The 15,768-nt window shown below is 40.8% G+C and overlaps 1 protein-coding gene across 1 annotated transcript in view; it reads right to left on the bottom strand.

Moving 5' to 3' along the window:
* grk6 (G protein-coupled receptor kinase 6) overlaps positions 1–15,768 on the bottom strand; it is a 34,387-nt gene that overhangs the window by 9,432 nt on the left and 9,187 nt on the right. The window contains exons 3-6 of the mRNA XM_029447818.1: positions 9,684–9,796; positions 5,654–5,731; positions 4,851–4,951; positions 1,394–1,486 (exon numbers count right to left, since the gene is read on the bottom strand). Of these exons, the coding sequence (XP_029303678.1) occupies positions 1,394–1,486; positions 4,851–4,951; positions 5,654–5,731; positions 9,684–9,796 (385 nt within the window). The remainder of the gene's footprint in view (positions 1–1,393; positions 1,487–4,850; positions 4,952–5,653; positions 5,732–9,683; positions 9,797–15,768) is intronic.

The following is a 15,768-nucleotide window of genomic DNA, read 5'->3' as shown; positions in this document are numbered from 1 at the left end:
ACACAGACGTAACATCTCTCTCCACCGTCTCTTCTTTTTGTTTTGTCTCTTTAAAAAGTTTTTTTCTCATCACCTTGTGGCTTCAGATCTTTTGTATTTACGTCACTAAATCGAGGATCCCTGTGCATGGAAAGGGATTGTGGGTTGTTTCAGCTATTCTATGAAGAATACCAGTTTAATCCGGGACAGACGGCATGTTTACAGCATCACCGAGCTTCTCAAAGTGGAGTCTGGGAACCATCGGAGGTCTCTGAGACTCAGGCAAACGTTCTCTCTCTGTAAACAAACTGGATCAAACTCACAACAGCCAATTATTGTGATGACACATTGATTTCTCCACTAACAAATTAACACGTATGCTACTGTGTAGTGGATTACGTCAGTACGGTTAAATACCAGGAAATGAGATACCTGTATTACGAGTGTGCAGTCATAAAACTGGATCCGCTGTGCTGCCCGCGGAGTTATAACAATATTTAGCTTTGTCCCGTCAGTGTAAAGAAGCCCATCTCTTGTGTTTACGTTCATTTATTCATAGTGAGTGGCGATAACAGTGAGCAGCAGCTTTGTCTTATAGACACCAGTAACAACCAGGATGAACGGCTCTTAATGTTATTTAAATTACAAATACCATATATGTGCATCACATAGATGAAACACTGAAGTAGACATGTTGTGGTCATGTTCAGGTTCATACTTGTTAAACACGTTTACATGCTTTAAAGTTCAATAAACACATTATTTGACATACTGTCTGCCTGCTCATACCTGTCTGACACACGCAGTTTAAGTTTAAATCCCCGTCTGCTCTGATTGGCTTGCGGACAGAAATATGGCACACCTTTGCAAAGGTAGTTCTCACGTCGTGGGTGAAGATGCTCATCTGCTTGTTGAATCGCATGTTTTCTGATCCAGGCAGCGTACAAACACCCACTGGGTTGTCTTATTGGTCAGTAGGTTTCTTGAATGTTCCTGACTGTGAGACCGGATTACACACCAGAATTACCTGCTGCACCTCCCTCATAACTCAATAATTACCTTCTCAGGTATTATCTGTAACAGTAGAATCACTTACTTTTAACGTTCATAACACGTCTCCTCGCTGCTGAAACTGAACTGTGTAACCTTTGCAGTTGAGCAACGTGAAGCTCCTGTCTTGTAATACGTAACGGTGACATTACTCCTTTAACCCCGAGGACATGAGGACACCGCCGAGAGGAAGGAATGAGGCAACGTGCTGCTGAGCATGTTGTTACTGGTACTGTGGGGCCACAGTGAAGCCTTTAAGTGGTGTGTGTTTTTTGAAATGATGCATTTTCTTAAGTGTACATAATGCGGAGAAACAGCAGACAAAGAAAAGAAGAAAGTTTGAGAATGATGAGAGGTTATTTACCTCTCCAGCCATTTCCACTGGAGGAACCTGTTGTAGTACATGCTGTCGAGGTAGTCTGCGAAGGGCGCCACGCTCAGGTAGTCGTGGATCAATCTGGGAAAAACACAGCAAAGAGCATCTGCAGGTTATTTACAGACACTTAATGTCAGTCGCTTTGCTTTCAGTTAGTGGATATTTGATTAAATGCTTCACAGAAAACAACAAGTTTGATAATTAATGAATCGTTTGAATCAAGTTTTTATCACCAAGCATAAAAAACCTGATTATCTTTCTGTTTTGGACTTTGGTTGATCAGAGAAAACACGTCACTTTCAGTGTTGTCTGTCATTTTATAATCTAAAACAATCGATTCATTGGAAACTTAACTTTCTTTTTGTTTGTCTTATGATAGTGAGCTACATATCTTTATGTTTATAAACAAGTACAAGTATTTTATAACTAGATTCTCAATAAATTAATATATAATTATAAATTTCAGCCCCAGCACAGTCATTTCATTATATATATATATATTATAAACAGTGTCGCAAAGGACAAGTCTTTGCCTTTATTTGTAGAAAAAACTGTAATTTTGTTCAAATACCGAATCAAGCAATCCCAGCACAGAGAGGGAAACTTGGCATGACTTCCAATGCTATTTTAGATTATTTAAATTTTGCTATTTTATATTATTTTAATTCTGCTATTTTATATTTTAATTCTGCTATTTTATACTATTTTAATTCTGCTATTTTATATTTTAATTCTGCTATTTTATACTATTTTAATTCTGCTATTTTATACCATTTTAATTCTGCTATTTTATATTTTAATTCTGCTATTTTATACTATTTTAATTCTGCTATTTTGTACCATTTTAATTCTGCTATTTTATATTATTTTAATTCTGCTATTTTATATTATTTAAATTTTGCTATTTTATATTATTTTAATTCTGCTATTTTATACTATTTTAATTCTGCTATTTTATATTATTTTAATTCTGCTATTTTATATTATTTTAATTCTGCTATTTTATATTTTAATTCTGCTATTTTATATTATTTTAATTCTGCTATTTTATACTATTTTAATTCTGCTATTTTATATTATTTTAATTCTGCTCTTTTATATTTTAATTCTGCTATTTTATATTATTTTAATTCTGCTCTTTTATATTTTAATTCTGCTATTTTATATTTTAATTCTGCTATTTTATACTATTTTAATTCTGCTATTTTATACCATTTTAATTTTGCTATTTTATATTATTTTAATTCTGCTATTTTATATTTTAATTCTGCTATTTTATATTATTTTAATTCTGCTATTTTATACCATTTTAATTCTGCTATTTTATACCATTTTATGCTATTTCCCATTTACATCAACACTGTGATTATTGTACTGTAAAAGCTTTGGGCTGCAATTCTTGTATGAAAGTTGCTATACAAATAAAGCTTATTATTATTATGATTATAAGAATGCGTTGTTTTGCTGATGAATTGAGTCGAACAGAACAGATGTGGTGATTCTTCTCTCAGAGGTACATTGTCCCGCCCCGTTTAGCTTCACTTCTTTGTTATTCAGGTTTGACCTTAAAATGTTGTTCAGTCAAGTGTTTCTCACTGTGACGCTTTGGAAGAAAGGAACATAAATGTGATCGGCCCAATTTCAAATGAAAGAAAGCATCTGGATTAATGTTTCTGTTGAATAATCTCCTGAGGAAGGAGATTAACTCAGGCGATATTCTGCCTGTAGGAGCTGCTGCAGTGAGCTAATACAGGAAGGATTTACTGTCATGAAGGTCACAGTCACACTGATTGATATTATTGATATTGGTTTGAATTCAATTGAGAATTCACACTATAAGAGTTGTGAGGGACTTCATGGGAGATGATGAAAAAAAGAAGAATGTAGATTATCCCCAGCGTCCTCCTTCACCTTCCTCCCAGACATATAAAGAAACTGGCAGAAAATGCAGAGCTTGCAGAGTTGAAACTGTGCAGCAGAGTAGAACATTACTCACGTCTTGTACTTGATCTGGCTTGAAAAACAAACATGAGCATCTGCGCTGCCTCATGCCTCCACAACAAGCATGAACAGAGAGGACGGTGCTCAACGTGTGAGTGTTTATAGAATGAACAATTAACTCGTCTTTATCAAAAACAAAACAAGTCGTCCATTAGAATTATTTTAGAATGACTTCTGTATGTTCCTCTTTCTTCGGAGTCCTGACTGCACCATGAGTCATTTACATGTCTTCTTTTTTCTAAGGACATCAGCAGCCGACATGCTCAGTGCTCTCAACCGTTAAGAACTGAACTTCCTCAAATGAGAAATACTGGAGAACACATCCAGAGTTACTAAAGCAAGAGCCGACGTCACAGACCGTGTTTCTCTGCAGGTACTTTAGTCCTCTCAGGTAGCAAACAGCCCGAACATCCTTTACCACTAAAACACAAACTCACTGATGCCGCTCATTAAGCTTGTTGAGGGGCATTGCATGCTGGGATATGTGTCCACAAAAGTCAGAACTCGTTAATTGGACTCAAATCGCAAATTTGACGACTTCTAGCAACAACAAAAAAGATCTGCGACTCAGTCCACTTCAACAGCGCAGAGACTCATGACTTGGAAGAAATGTACTTGAGCCTTAAGACTTAAAAACCTGAAGCCGAGACAGAGACGACATTCAGGTCAGTGTTAATTGTTTATAATTGTAGCCGCACCACGGGATGTCTTTAATGTTTATAAAACAGAAAGCTCACAGAGAGAGGGATGAGGGCGAGGGTGTTTTGGGATGAGAGCTAACATTGTTTCCCATCTGGAGAAAAGATGTTTTATTTAAAGGAAAATGGATCTAATCTGGTACATTTACACAATTCGAACCTGTTCTGATTAAATTCAGTGAAACCTTGCCTACAACTGTTTGCCTTCATCTCGTATCATGTTGTTTCCCCAAATAAATGACAACGTTCTCTCAGGGAAGTCGAACACACATCCTTTTATTTCATTTTGTTTTGCAGCACAGTCTGTGTTTACCGTTGGTCATTTTGACCAAGAAAACTTCACAATGAATTGTTATTGTGTGTCACAGATTGTGTGGTAACTCATATATTGGACCGTTTTGGTGATCCGGCATCATCAGCGCGGACCCTCGTGGGGAAAATCAAATGTTCTATGAAAAAAAAATGACGTAATTTCCCATTTTATCTATTTATTTAACGCCTCAATTAAATTCTTTACATTGTGGTCTGTGGTTCCTCTACATTGACAGGTGGGGATTATGAAACCCCTTTAATATCAGCCAACACGTGTAATATGTGTGTAATCATGCAATAAATCATTTTCATTACATTTCCAAGGACATGGCGTCTCTGACCGAACAATGCCACAATTATTTTCTTCTGAAAGGAGCTAAACAAAACTGCTGGACCAAAATAAACCAGCGCAGATGCGTCCCCTGTGATCTTACTTGGCACAGTCCTTGAAGAGCTCTTTGCAGGCCTCTTGCTGCAGCCTCTCGGTGCACTGAGCCATCATGGGCTCCTCCACCTCGGGCACATGGTCCTCCGACTGCACCGCAAAAAAACACATTAAGTCCAGGTAAACACAGTGACTCAACTCTGACAGTAAACTCACAGAAGAAAGCTGGATGAACTGGGTTTAGGAAGGTGCAGAATAGATTATTATCTCCGTCACTCTGCAGACTTCTGCGTGTTCAGACTTGAACGCAAACAGATGCAGATGCAGCTGAAAAACTGAAGCACACAGCGAGAGAGAATAATCAGGAAATACAACTTCGACCTGCCCGGGACAGCAGACATGACGGAGCAATTTGACTAGTTCTGACACATTTACTTAATAATAATGCAAATTACTGACATTACTCAAGTTTACGTTTAACTCTGCGAAGGAGGAAGTTTTTGTTTCGGTTTATGGGTTTGTCTGTTTGTCAGCAGGTTTACAGAAAAACCCGATATTCATGAAACTTGGTGGAAGGGTGCAGAATGGGTCATAGAAGAACCCATTAAACTCCAGAGCAGATCGGCCTTCGTGGAGTTCTGTGCTCTCCAAGTGCCCATCGGGTCTACATACATAACATGGGCAAAATAACTTTCTGTACGTAAATCAAAGTGTGAAGATGCTTAAATAGAAGCTACTGTCTTAGAGGTTACCTCACGCTAAATCAGTGCTGACTATTTACCAAATCAGTTGAGAATGTCTACCTGCAGGGAAACACAGAAAGTGACAGAGGTCCATGAAAGCAGCAGGTACCTTTGGGTTGAAGTATTTGTCGACGACATCCTGCCCGCAGTCCTTCCTCTTCTCATCTGGAGTCACCTCGTACTCCGCCTGCAGGGAAACACATCAAGTCTAAATGAGTGCGAAAAGCCGGAGGTGACCGTCAGTTCCTACATGACCTCCGTCCTAATCGCCTCTCAGTTCCTCAGGTTTGGCAGTTTGTACAGCTGGAGCTTTGCAATATGGTTCAAATCCGCTGCACAATTTGAATCTACATTTTAATCCAATATCTATTTTTAAAAGTGTACGCAAAATTAAACAGGTTATGAATTACGTCAGTAAAAAGTCTTTAGAATTACCGTTTATGTTGCAGTTTACATCCATCTCTCTCCAAAATGTCATCACTTCATAATTTCATTCTTTTAAAAATGGTTAAAAAATAGTTATGGCCAAACACATGTTTTGTGAGTTCACAGTGACCTTAACCTTTGACCTTTTGTCCACCAAATTCTAATCATTTCATCCCAACTGGATGTTTGTGCCAAATTGTGCTTCAAGGCATTCATGAGATATCACGTTCACATGTACGTACGATGTACAGACATACGATATACGTACGGACATACAATATGCGTACGGACATACGATATACGTACGGACATACGATATACGTACGGATATACGATATACGTACGGACATACGATATACGTACGGACATACAATATGCGTACGGACATACGATATACGTACGGACATACGATATACGTACGGATATACGATATACGTACGGATATACGATATACGTACGGACATACGATATACGTACGGACATACAATATGCGTACGGACATACGATATACGTACGGACATACGATATACGTACGGATATACGATATACGTACGGACATACAATATGCGTACGGACATACGATATGCGTACGGACATACGATATACGTACGGACATACGATATACGTACGGATATACGATATACGTACAGACATACGATATACGTACGAACATATGTACAGACATACGATATGCGTACGGACATACGATATACGTAAGGATATATGTACAGACATACGATACGGACGTACGTACGGACATACAACCCGAAAACATAATGCCTCCGGCCTCAGTTGTCGCCGGCATGGAGGAATAACAAAAACTTCAAAGACTTGTTTTGTTAGTTTTTATATATTTTTAAATCCTTCATTTAGACTATTTGGTTCAATGATGACACAATCTGATCATATCATCATGAGTATGTACTGAAAGTCTATAAACTGTCATATTGAATGATTGCTCAGCTCTGCTCCCAGCACCCTGTGTGTCCACTGAAGACCTTGACTTCAGAAAACCCAATTTATGATTTAATTGAAGCATTGTGAGGCCTGTTCCACACCCTGCAGTACATGCACTGATTGTATCTACTCCCCCTCACATCAACCATCCCTCTGAATGACTTGCAGTAAACTGAGCCTGACTGGAAAACTCCAAAGTGCTTCCTCTCCCCTCCGACAGCGGGAGCCTGTAAACTAATGCTAAGTGACAGCGGAGACGTTTCAAATCTCATTTTCCCTCTCCATCTCATCCTCTCGCAGAGTTCCCAGAGAAGAGACGGGAAGCGGTTGTGGGGTAAAAGAGCACATAATTGCTTCGTATGAGAGTTGTATCCGCTGGACGACTGAAAGCTGTAAAGCAGTTTGGCTGAGCTGGTCAGTCAGACTGGAGCCTCGCTGCTTTCTCACAGACAGACGGAGAGATGGACGAGGTCCTCATCAACCTCTCCACCTCCACTCTTCAGAGCTGACGGCGCAGAATTACTGAGCCATTGATCGACTGACGAACGTACGACGTGGAGATTTCTGGATATCACATTTGAAAAAGAAGGGCTTTGTTGTTCGATTTGATGTCTTCACAACAGCAGATTCTTTTCAAATGGAAATCACACAAATGTAATGTTGCATTGTGGGTTATTTTGAGCATTAACGCTGCTATGCTAACAAGTTTTCTTTTGTTTGCCTTCATCATGTGTCTTCAAAATCTAATCAGGTATCTAAGAAGTCTAACTGCAGGGTATGGCACGTCCCGATGCAACTCGACTCTACTCGCTCGTTGTGGACAGCACCTGGTACCTGACACTTTTCTTTGGTATCACCTCAGGTTGCGGTTCAAAGCGAGCTGAGCCGATTCTAAAAGGTGGAGCTGAAACACCGCAGCCCACCGCAGCCCACCGCTCGGTCTGAGAGAATCGTCACTAAAATCGTCGCTTGTGCAACACGGGACGTCCTGCACAAAGTCGCCATTTCAAAACCAGCAAGGTCAACATTGTGCAAACATTGTTACAAATAATTATGGATTCCATTTGTGGCTTTGAATGAAATGAAAATGAAACTTCTGGATGTCTTTCCATGAATTCATGTCACCCGTGTTCCCCTCAAGATGAATTGTAAGAACTTGCGTTTTCTTTCTACTTACTAAAACTTTACTTCTGGTGGTATTTGGTCAGAAACTAAAGACAATTAAAGCTCATTTTAATTACTGAATATACTTGTGATCACTTGTAAAGTTTGATTAGTTGATTTATATTAATAATCTAAATCTGCAAAGTACATGTCACTCATTTTGGAAAATAAATGTAGCGGAGTGGAAGTATGAAGAAAAATGAAAATACTCAAATAATGTACAAGTACCTGTAAAGAGTGAAGGAGGAAACCATGGTTAATTATTTATCATCTGTGCACCCAGAAGAAGAATGAATGGGACCACCCACACACACACACACACACACACACACACACACACACACACACACACACACACACACACACACACACACACACACACACACACACACACACACACACACACACACACACACACACACACTTTCTGTTAACCTCCTCTGTCACAGTGAACAGCTCACTGCTCGCTCTGCTCACTTGAGGAATGTTTCAGTCACACTCTTGTTTTATTCTCTACGGAGTGTGTGTGTGTGTGCGTGTGTGTGTGCGTGTGTGTAGGTGTGTGTGTGTGTGTGTGTTCCACGGATACATCATGGGAGGTAGAAGAAAGGTCGAGACACTGACGCAGTTTTCTCTCCAGAAATCAAGAGTTCCTGTATTTCATTAAACAGATATTAAACTTCACTTCCTCCTCTTCCTCCTCCTCCTCCTCTTCCTCACTCCAACATTTCAGGTTAATAAACTTCCTGCATCAAAGGTCCTACAAGAGAACCAGCTGAACAGTGTACAGTTGTTTAAAGGGTCAGTTCACCACAATCACAAGCAGACATATTCCCCCACTTACCTGTCGTGTATCTACCCATGCAGAGAGTTTAGGTTTTTTATTTGTGGTTGTCTTTTAGACGTCTGCCTCCAACACAGTACGATGAAGATTCATTTAATTATATTTAAAAGCCTTTAGTTCAAGAAAAGGTTTCCTCATTCCCTGGATAATTCACAGAACATACTTTGGACCGTTTTGAGTGGAAGAAGATGATTTCCATCGTGAAGGGACTTTTCTGTATCACAAGGTGAACAAGTTGTAACCTTATCCACATGTGTCTGTTACTTTTTTAATTCCGGAAACACGCTACCTTTTCATCCACCCTTACCCTCGTCTTCATCAAACCTCTTTATTTTTTTAATTTGATATAAACTGAGGATGATTTTCAGGTGGGAAGAAAACGAGAAAACACCCACATGCCTCCCTCCATTAACAGGAATTGAGAAGCGTTTCGAGGAAGAAAGAAACACAAGTCCTTGAGACCCCCATCACCCTCCCTCATTCTCACGCACACACACACACACACACACACACACACACACACACACACACACACACACACACACACACACACACACACACACACACACACACACACACACACACACACACACACACACACACACACACACACTCACACTTCCTTCTTTTTGTGTTTCCACACTAGTAGTCATGGAAAAGGGCATTAGAGACAAAACTCTTAAACACACACACACACACACACACACACACACACAAACACACACACACACACACACACACTTCTTACCACAGCGTCCAGGAACTTGACGCAGCGCCTCAGTTCGGGACGAGTCTCACAGAACTGCCTGAACAAGAACCGTCCGATGGGCTGCCGCTCACAGAGGCTGCTGTAGTCCTTTTCTACAGAGACAGAGAGAGACGAGGTTTTTTTACAATAAAGTTATGTTTCAATCAAAATGTGTCAAGTTAATTCCAGCAAAATAAACACGCGTGAGTGCATCTTTCCATGAACAACCAGCATTTCCTGCAGGGTTTTAAGGTGGAGGAATTAAACGAAGGAACGTTTATTTTATTCTCATTAAAAGGTGCCATTAAATCACACAGCACCACGTGTTTAATGCGATTATTTAGTTTTTGTTTAGTTAAATGTATTGGGCTTGAGCAAATGTAAAAAGTATTGTCTTGGTGAGATTGTAAAATAACCCAAATGGGGTAATATTAGATATCATTAATGAACAAACCAAAAGAGAATAAACATCGTGACGCGTCAGGAAATGACTGACAGAATACAGTGAATGATGCTGATGCATTTAGATAAATATCTTGGGCCGTCTGAGCTTCGGGACTGTTGATTTGCATCCGTGTCTCATGTGGATGCAAAGCGACTCAGGAAGCTTCATGAACAAACAAATGTGTGATTCAGGGAGGAGCAGGGAGGTGATTGTTGAGACAGGGGAGGACAGAAAAAGGCAACAATGATCTGCAAGTCAAACGATCTTCATCTGTGTACCCCAACGTCAGAGTCTTTCTCTATGAGCATCTAGTACTAGCACCTGAGCTACATGCTAATGCAAGGTACACGTTGCTCTGTGCAGCGAGGTCATTTTAAACCGTAAAGATATTTAAATGTAATCTGTGGAGTTTACTTCTAGACAAACAAAGTTCTGTTTACGTCCAGCAGCGTCTCACACTTAAACACATTCCATGTGTTCTTCCGGCCTAACAAATGTGTCGAGTTCACTTCCTTCCTCAGTAAACATTTGCAACACGCACCATGATGCGTGACTTTTTGAATATTTTGCAGCCTGCGTTCCTCCACAATAATTAATACTTTGTTCTGCTTCTTTCTTCTTTGTGTGTTATGTTATGGCTTGTACGCACTACTGAGTCCATCATCGTGCCCGACACACCTCATGGAGGCTTTGCTCCAAAGAGCCGTTAATGGTCAGAACGCTGCGTCTGCAGTGAGTGAGAGACTCTCAGCCGGTTCCTCCTGCGATCACAACAGCACAGCTCACGATGTGGTTGTTCTTTTCTCCACACAAACAAATACCTACAAAGTCATTTCCTGTGGACATTAATGACCCAGCTGTGCCTGAGCATCGGGTGTAAAAGAGAAGTAACTGCATGTTTGCCAGCTGCTTATGTCAAGAGTTTATGTAGCAGGCGTGCAAAATGTTCTGAATCTGAATTTGAACACGAAAAGTGACGTCTTAAATCCACTTACTCAGTCTAACAGTCGTCCAGGACCAAGTACTTGATTTATTTATAAGAAAAACTGCATCCTACATTTTCGCTAATGCAACAAATAGCATCTTATCGTCAGAGCCTCCCCGCCTGCTGCAGTAAACCAGCACGACTTGGGTGGAGTGCCCCTTTAATTGTTTTAAAGTTTATGTTTTCTTGCCACTTTGCTGAGTCACTTCCTCTGGACTGGCACAGGTGATGGATGGTGACTGATGCCGTTTGATCTCACTTCACGAGTCGTTTCTGCTCTACTTATCTCTCTTCTGTTTCGCTTCCGCTACGTCCTTCTTTGTTGTCCTCTGTTCTACTCTAATTATCTTTCTCCTCTGCTCTAACGTAACTTCCTCGTCGTGCTGCAATGTGAACAGAGCAGGAGAGTGTGAAGCAAATGGGAGTCAAAGGCCAATAAAGCACTAAAGAAAACTGCTGGGGAGAAAAAAGAGAGGCCGGATGTCAAAGGGAAGCAGAACAGAGTGGGATATCTGGACCACACCATCCGCTTGTTTCATGGCTTTAAGGCTAAATAATGAACATTTCTCATCGTCAGTCTATAGTACCTGTTTACATTATATCCAAACTCATTACACTCCTTTCAAAAACAGCATAAATTAGCTTCATTACAGTTCATGAAGCTACTTGGCCTGTCCCACACGAGCTACTCATGCGTGAAATAGAAAATCCCCCAGTTCTGGGAAATGTTCATGATGTGGTTGTGGATCAGTAGTCGTTCTCAATAGATCACTGGAGGTGTGATGTACATGAAAGGATCTGCAGGACTGTACAGAACATGCTGTACATCAACACACAAAGAGGCCTCTGTCAGGCGTCCTGCTGGCCCGGCCGGCCTCAATGTCTCCGCAGTGGATTTATGATTTCACGGGTTTCAAACCGGACCAAGGCCTCTGCACCTCGTCTCTTATCTCTTTATAGAATAAAGTCGGTAAGTAAGACAGAAGTAAACATTATGCGGTGGATTCTCTCTCGTAACTGTGATGTATGTAAATGGTTTTCTTCGGTTTCGCCATGAGAGCCGCGTGGCTCTCGGGACTGTCGGTCCACCACTTTGGTTCAGACTAAAATATCTCGACAACTATTAAATGGATAACCACAACATGTTGTCCAGACATTACCAGGGAGTCCCAGTGGATGAATCCTCTTGCATTTATCTTAAAGCCCTGCGGTGCATGAGAACAGCCTCACAGAGACACGAGCATGGCTGTAAACTCAAGAGTCCTGAAGAATCCTGAACAACCACGTTGCTGAAAAGTAGTTGGAGCGAAACTCCAGAAACACTTTAGTTTGAGAGGAGCCCAGATGTCTTTTCACTCGCAAGTCACCAAAACCAACCAATATTACCGGCTTCTGCTGTTATCAGTTGTTGAAAAGTAAAGACGAATGTATCGTATATCTGTGTGAACCTCTTGAGACGTATCATGTTCTTGTCGAGGGCGTCCCAAGATTTTTATTCAATCATGTGCTTCATTGGCTAGCAATGCAAGAAACCATGGAGTGCAAGAATGCTGATTTAGAAGTTAAAGAGCACTTATCAATTATGACAAATAAGGTTTCTGCAGCTGAACTTGAAGCCAGTTTGGACCTGGTTTACTGTAGGAGCCAGTATCAAGACTCAAGAGGCTTTCATCCGCCATTTGGAGAAAGAACAAGCTCTCGTGCGCCGTATTTTCACAAGGAAACAGCAACAACAAAGCTGTGCTTCCACTTGCTTCAACAAGTGTGACAAATGTAACCCTGATAGCCCTGCAGTAGTGTCTGACCTCAGCGACTGCCACCAGAACATGAGATTTGTGTACATTTTCCAACTCCACACTGAAGAAATCTCACTTTCACTGAGAAAGACTGTTGAGTGACACTCCTTCCTCCCATCTGCCTCCTCTACCGTGTCTGCTTCCCTTTTAATTGGCGATCACCAGCTGACCAATCTGGTGTGGCTCTTTACACGTGTCTAAGTGAATCACACATGTTGTTCCTCTGAAGTCAAAACAGCAGAAACATGTTTTTCTCTTTGCTAAAGAAGTGTAGTTAAGTAAAGGATCTGAGTATTTCTTCCACCACTGGAAATCCTCACACAGTGTTAAACTGATAAAAACATTGACGTGCAAGATGGAAACGTTGCAGATTGCCTGCATGGTGTGCGACAATACGAGAGAAGAGGAGACAGAAGAGAAGAAAACAACCTGTTTCTGACAAACAAGGAAGTTGACAGTTTCCTGAATGTCTTTCTCGAGACTCCCACTCACCTCTTTTTTCTAGGTTTCACAAAACAACAAACAAACTGTCACAAAGATCATCTGAAATCTGAAAGGAGACATGAGCTTCATACATCTGTGGCTTTGTGGCCGCCTGTGCTGAACGTCCTGTCAGAGACAGCTCATGTTCGTCAGTACATTCAAATCAAAGCTTAGAGTGCCTTTCAGGAAAGAAGCAGCTCTGTTGTGAAGCTTTCCTGGAGAAAGAAACATGCTGCTGTTGATCACAGGAGGACGCACGGCTACAGCCAAACTTCCTTTAACGTGCAGGATATTTTAGCATCAGAGGGAACTGTTATTGCCCTGTTTGACCAAATAATCCCAGGAGGTAAATCAGGATGTAGAAGTCTTCAACACATCTGAAGAGCTGTAAGAATGATACTTACTTACGCCACACAAAGATTCAACACAGAATGATCGTGGTGTTTGTTTGACGTGCAGAGGCAAAGACTGAGAACTGCAAGACACCTGCAGAGCAATTCTATCAGATACAGTTTTGTTCCTCTTGCTTGCTCTTTACTTTATTTACTCTTTTTCTAGACTATTTCGTGAGTTGGCTACATCATTTTGTAATAACATTACATGTCCTAACAAGGTTACAAGGTTCATATACACAGGGTTACACAGGCTACACACACAGAACATCATAAAGCCCCCCACATGTTTACAATCATTATAGTTTCTAGCAGTGCTGCAAAATTGGAGGCTAAAAATTGGCGTTTTATGTCGGATTCAACCATATGCATGCTGTGCCGACACAAACAGTTTAGCTTTACGCCACATGCAGAAACCTTTCTGATGCATTAAAAAGTCAGCAGCATGTTAACTACTTTAAATACTGCGCTAACATGCTGATGTTAAGCAGGTATAACCTTTACCTTCTTCACTATCATGTTGACCTGCTAACATTCGTGTATTAGTATAAAGCACAAAGTACAGATGAGGCCGATACAAAGTCACAAACTAAACTATCGGACAAATTGTAATCTTGACCTCACGATGGTGCATGGACGTCTGAACCAAATGTCATCTTAAACCTTAAAATAGTTACAAAAACTGTCAGTATGAGTACTTGAAAATCCTAATTGAGTACAGTACTTGAGTAAATGTATGTAGTTACTTTCCACACATGTGTTCAAAACATGACACGGTTCAAAATGAAAGAAGAAGAATGTGCTGTGCCGTGTAAAGTGCACTCTGTACTGTACTTATTCCATGGGACTAATTGGTGTTAAAGCTCCAACAAACACATACTGTGCGTCGATTCATGCTTGTGGCTCCTAGTTTTGAGTCTCACGGTGCCTCGAGGCAGTGTAAGTTTTATCATAGGTCGCCATCAGCCAGCCTCGATGCTTCGTCTTTAATGGATGCCTTCCCAACAATGTGGCCTGTGTGTTTACTCTGCGGGGCCTGGGCGTCATGTATGGATGTATACTGCAGTCACAGTGCCTCCATACACAAACACGCCGCCAATAGATAAGAACTCTATAAACACCTTGATAGTGGCGATGTTTCACATCACACTGACATCACATGTTACCTCTACTGGAAATATCCATCAGACCTATTTTGGTATTTGCATTGTGATTATTTTTGGACATGTAACTATATTCCAGTCAAACAAACCCAAACTAAAAGTACTCTCCAGAGGTACTCGTGTTGTCTCCGGAAAGAAACCAGTTGCTGTAAAGTGTGCAGCTCAAAGACACAGGGTTTGACGTAAAGGAAAGTCCAAGTCTGCAGCATTGGAGGCCTGTTTGGGGATCGCCAACCACCGTGTCAACCATCAAACCAAAGCAACATTGCTGAACATGATTCCCAAAACACTTTCAACCCCTCAGTGTCTCTCTGTCACGTTGCCGCTTGCTGTGGTGAAGCAGAGCAAAGACGGACAAACGCAGCTGTTTTTGTGCACCCAGTTTCAAAAGTAGCACAAAAGACCTTCAAGAAAATCAGTAAGTCCTCAGAGTTGAGAAGCTGGAGGTGTTGGCCCTTTAGCCTGAACAAATATCTTAATGGATTAATCAAATGTCAAAATAGTTGCAGATTAATCTACCAACTAATGCAGCTCTGTCTCCGTAATCATGAAAAGCAAGCTACACAAACCACATGTGTGCATATGGCAAGAGGCTGGAACGATTCCAAAGTCAATTTGGTTTGGGCAAAAATATCCAACGACACATAATCAAGAAGGGACATTCAAACGGACAGTTCCACCAGCTCCGTCTCCAACCTGCCACCTGGTAAAATGAAAGCAGCCATACTGCTGGTGAAAACAGCAAACACACCAACTCTGCTTCCTCTTTCTGCGCAGGCCACAGTTTCCTCTGTGGTTCTATACTTGAGCAAGATTTGTCT

This window comes from Cottoperca gobio, chromosome 14 (genome assembly GCF_900634415.1).
Source record: "Cottoperca gobio chromosome 14, fCotGob3.1, whole genome shotgun sequence".
NCBI classification, from domain to species: Eukaryota; Metazoa; Chordata; class Actinopteri; order Perciformes; family Bovichtidae; genus Cottoperca; species Cottoperca gobio.
This window is presented reverse-complemented; position numbering and strand designations above follow the sequence as displayed.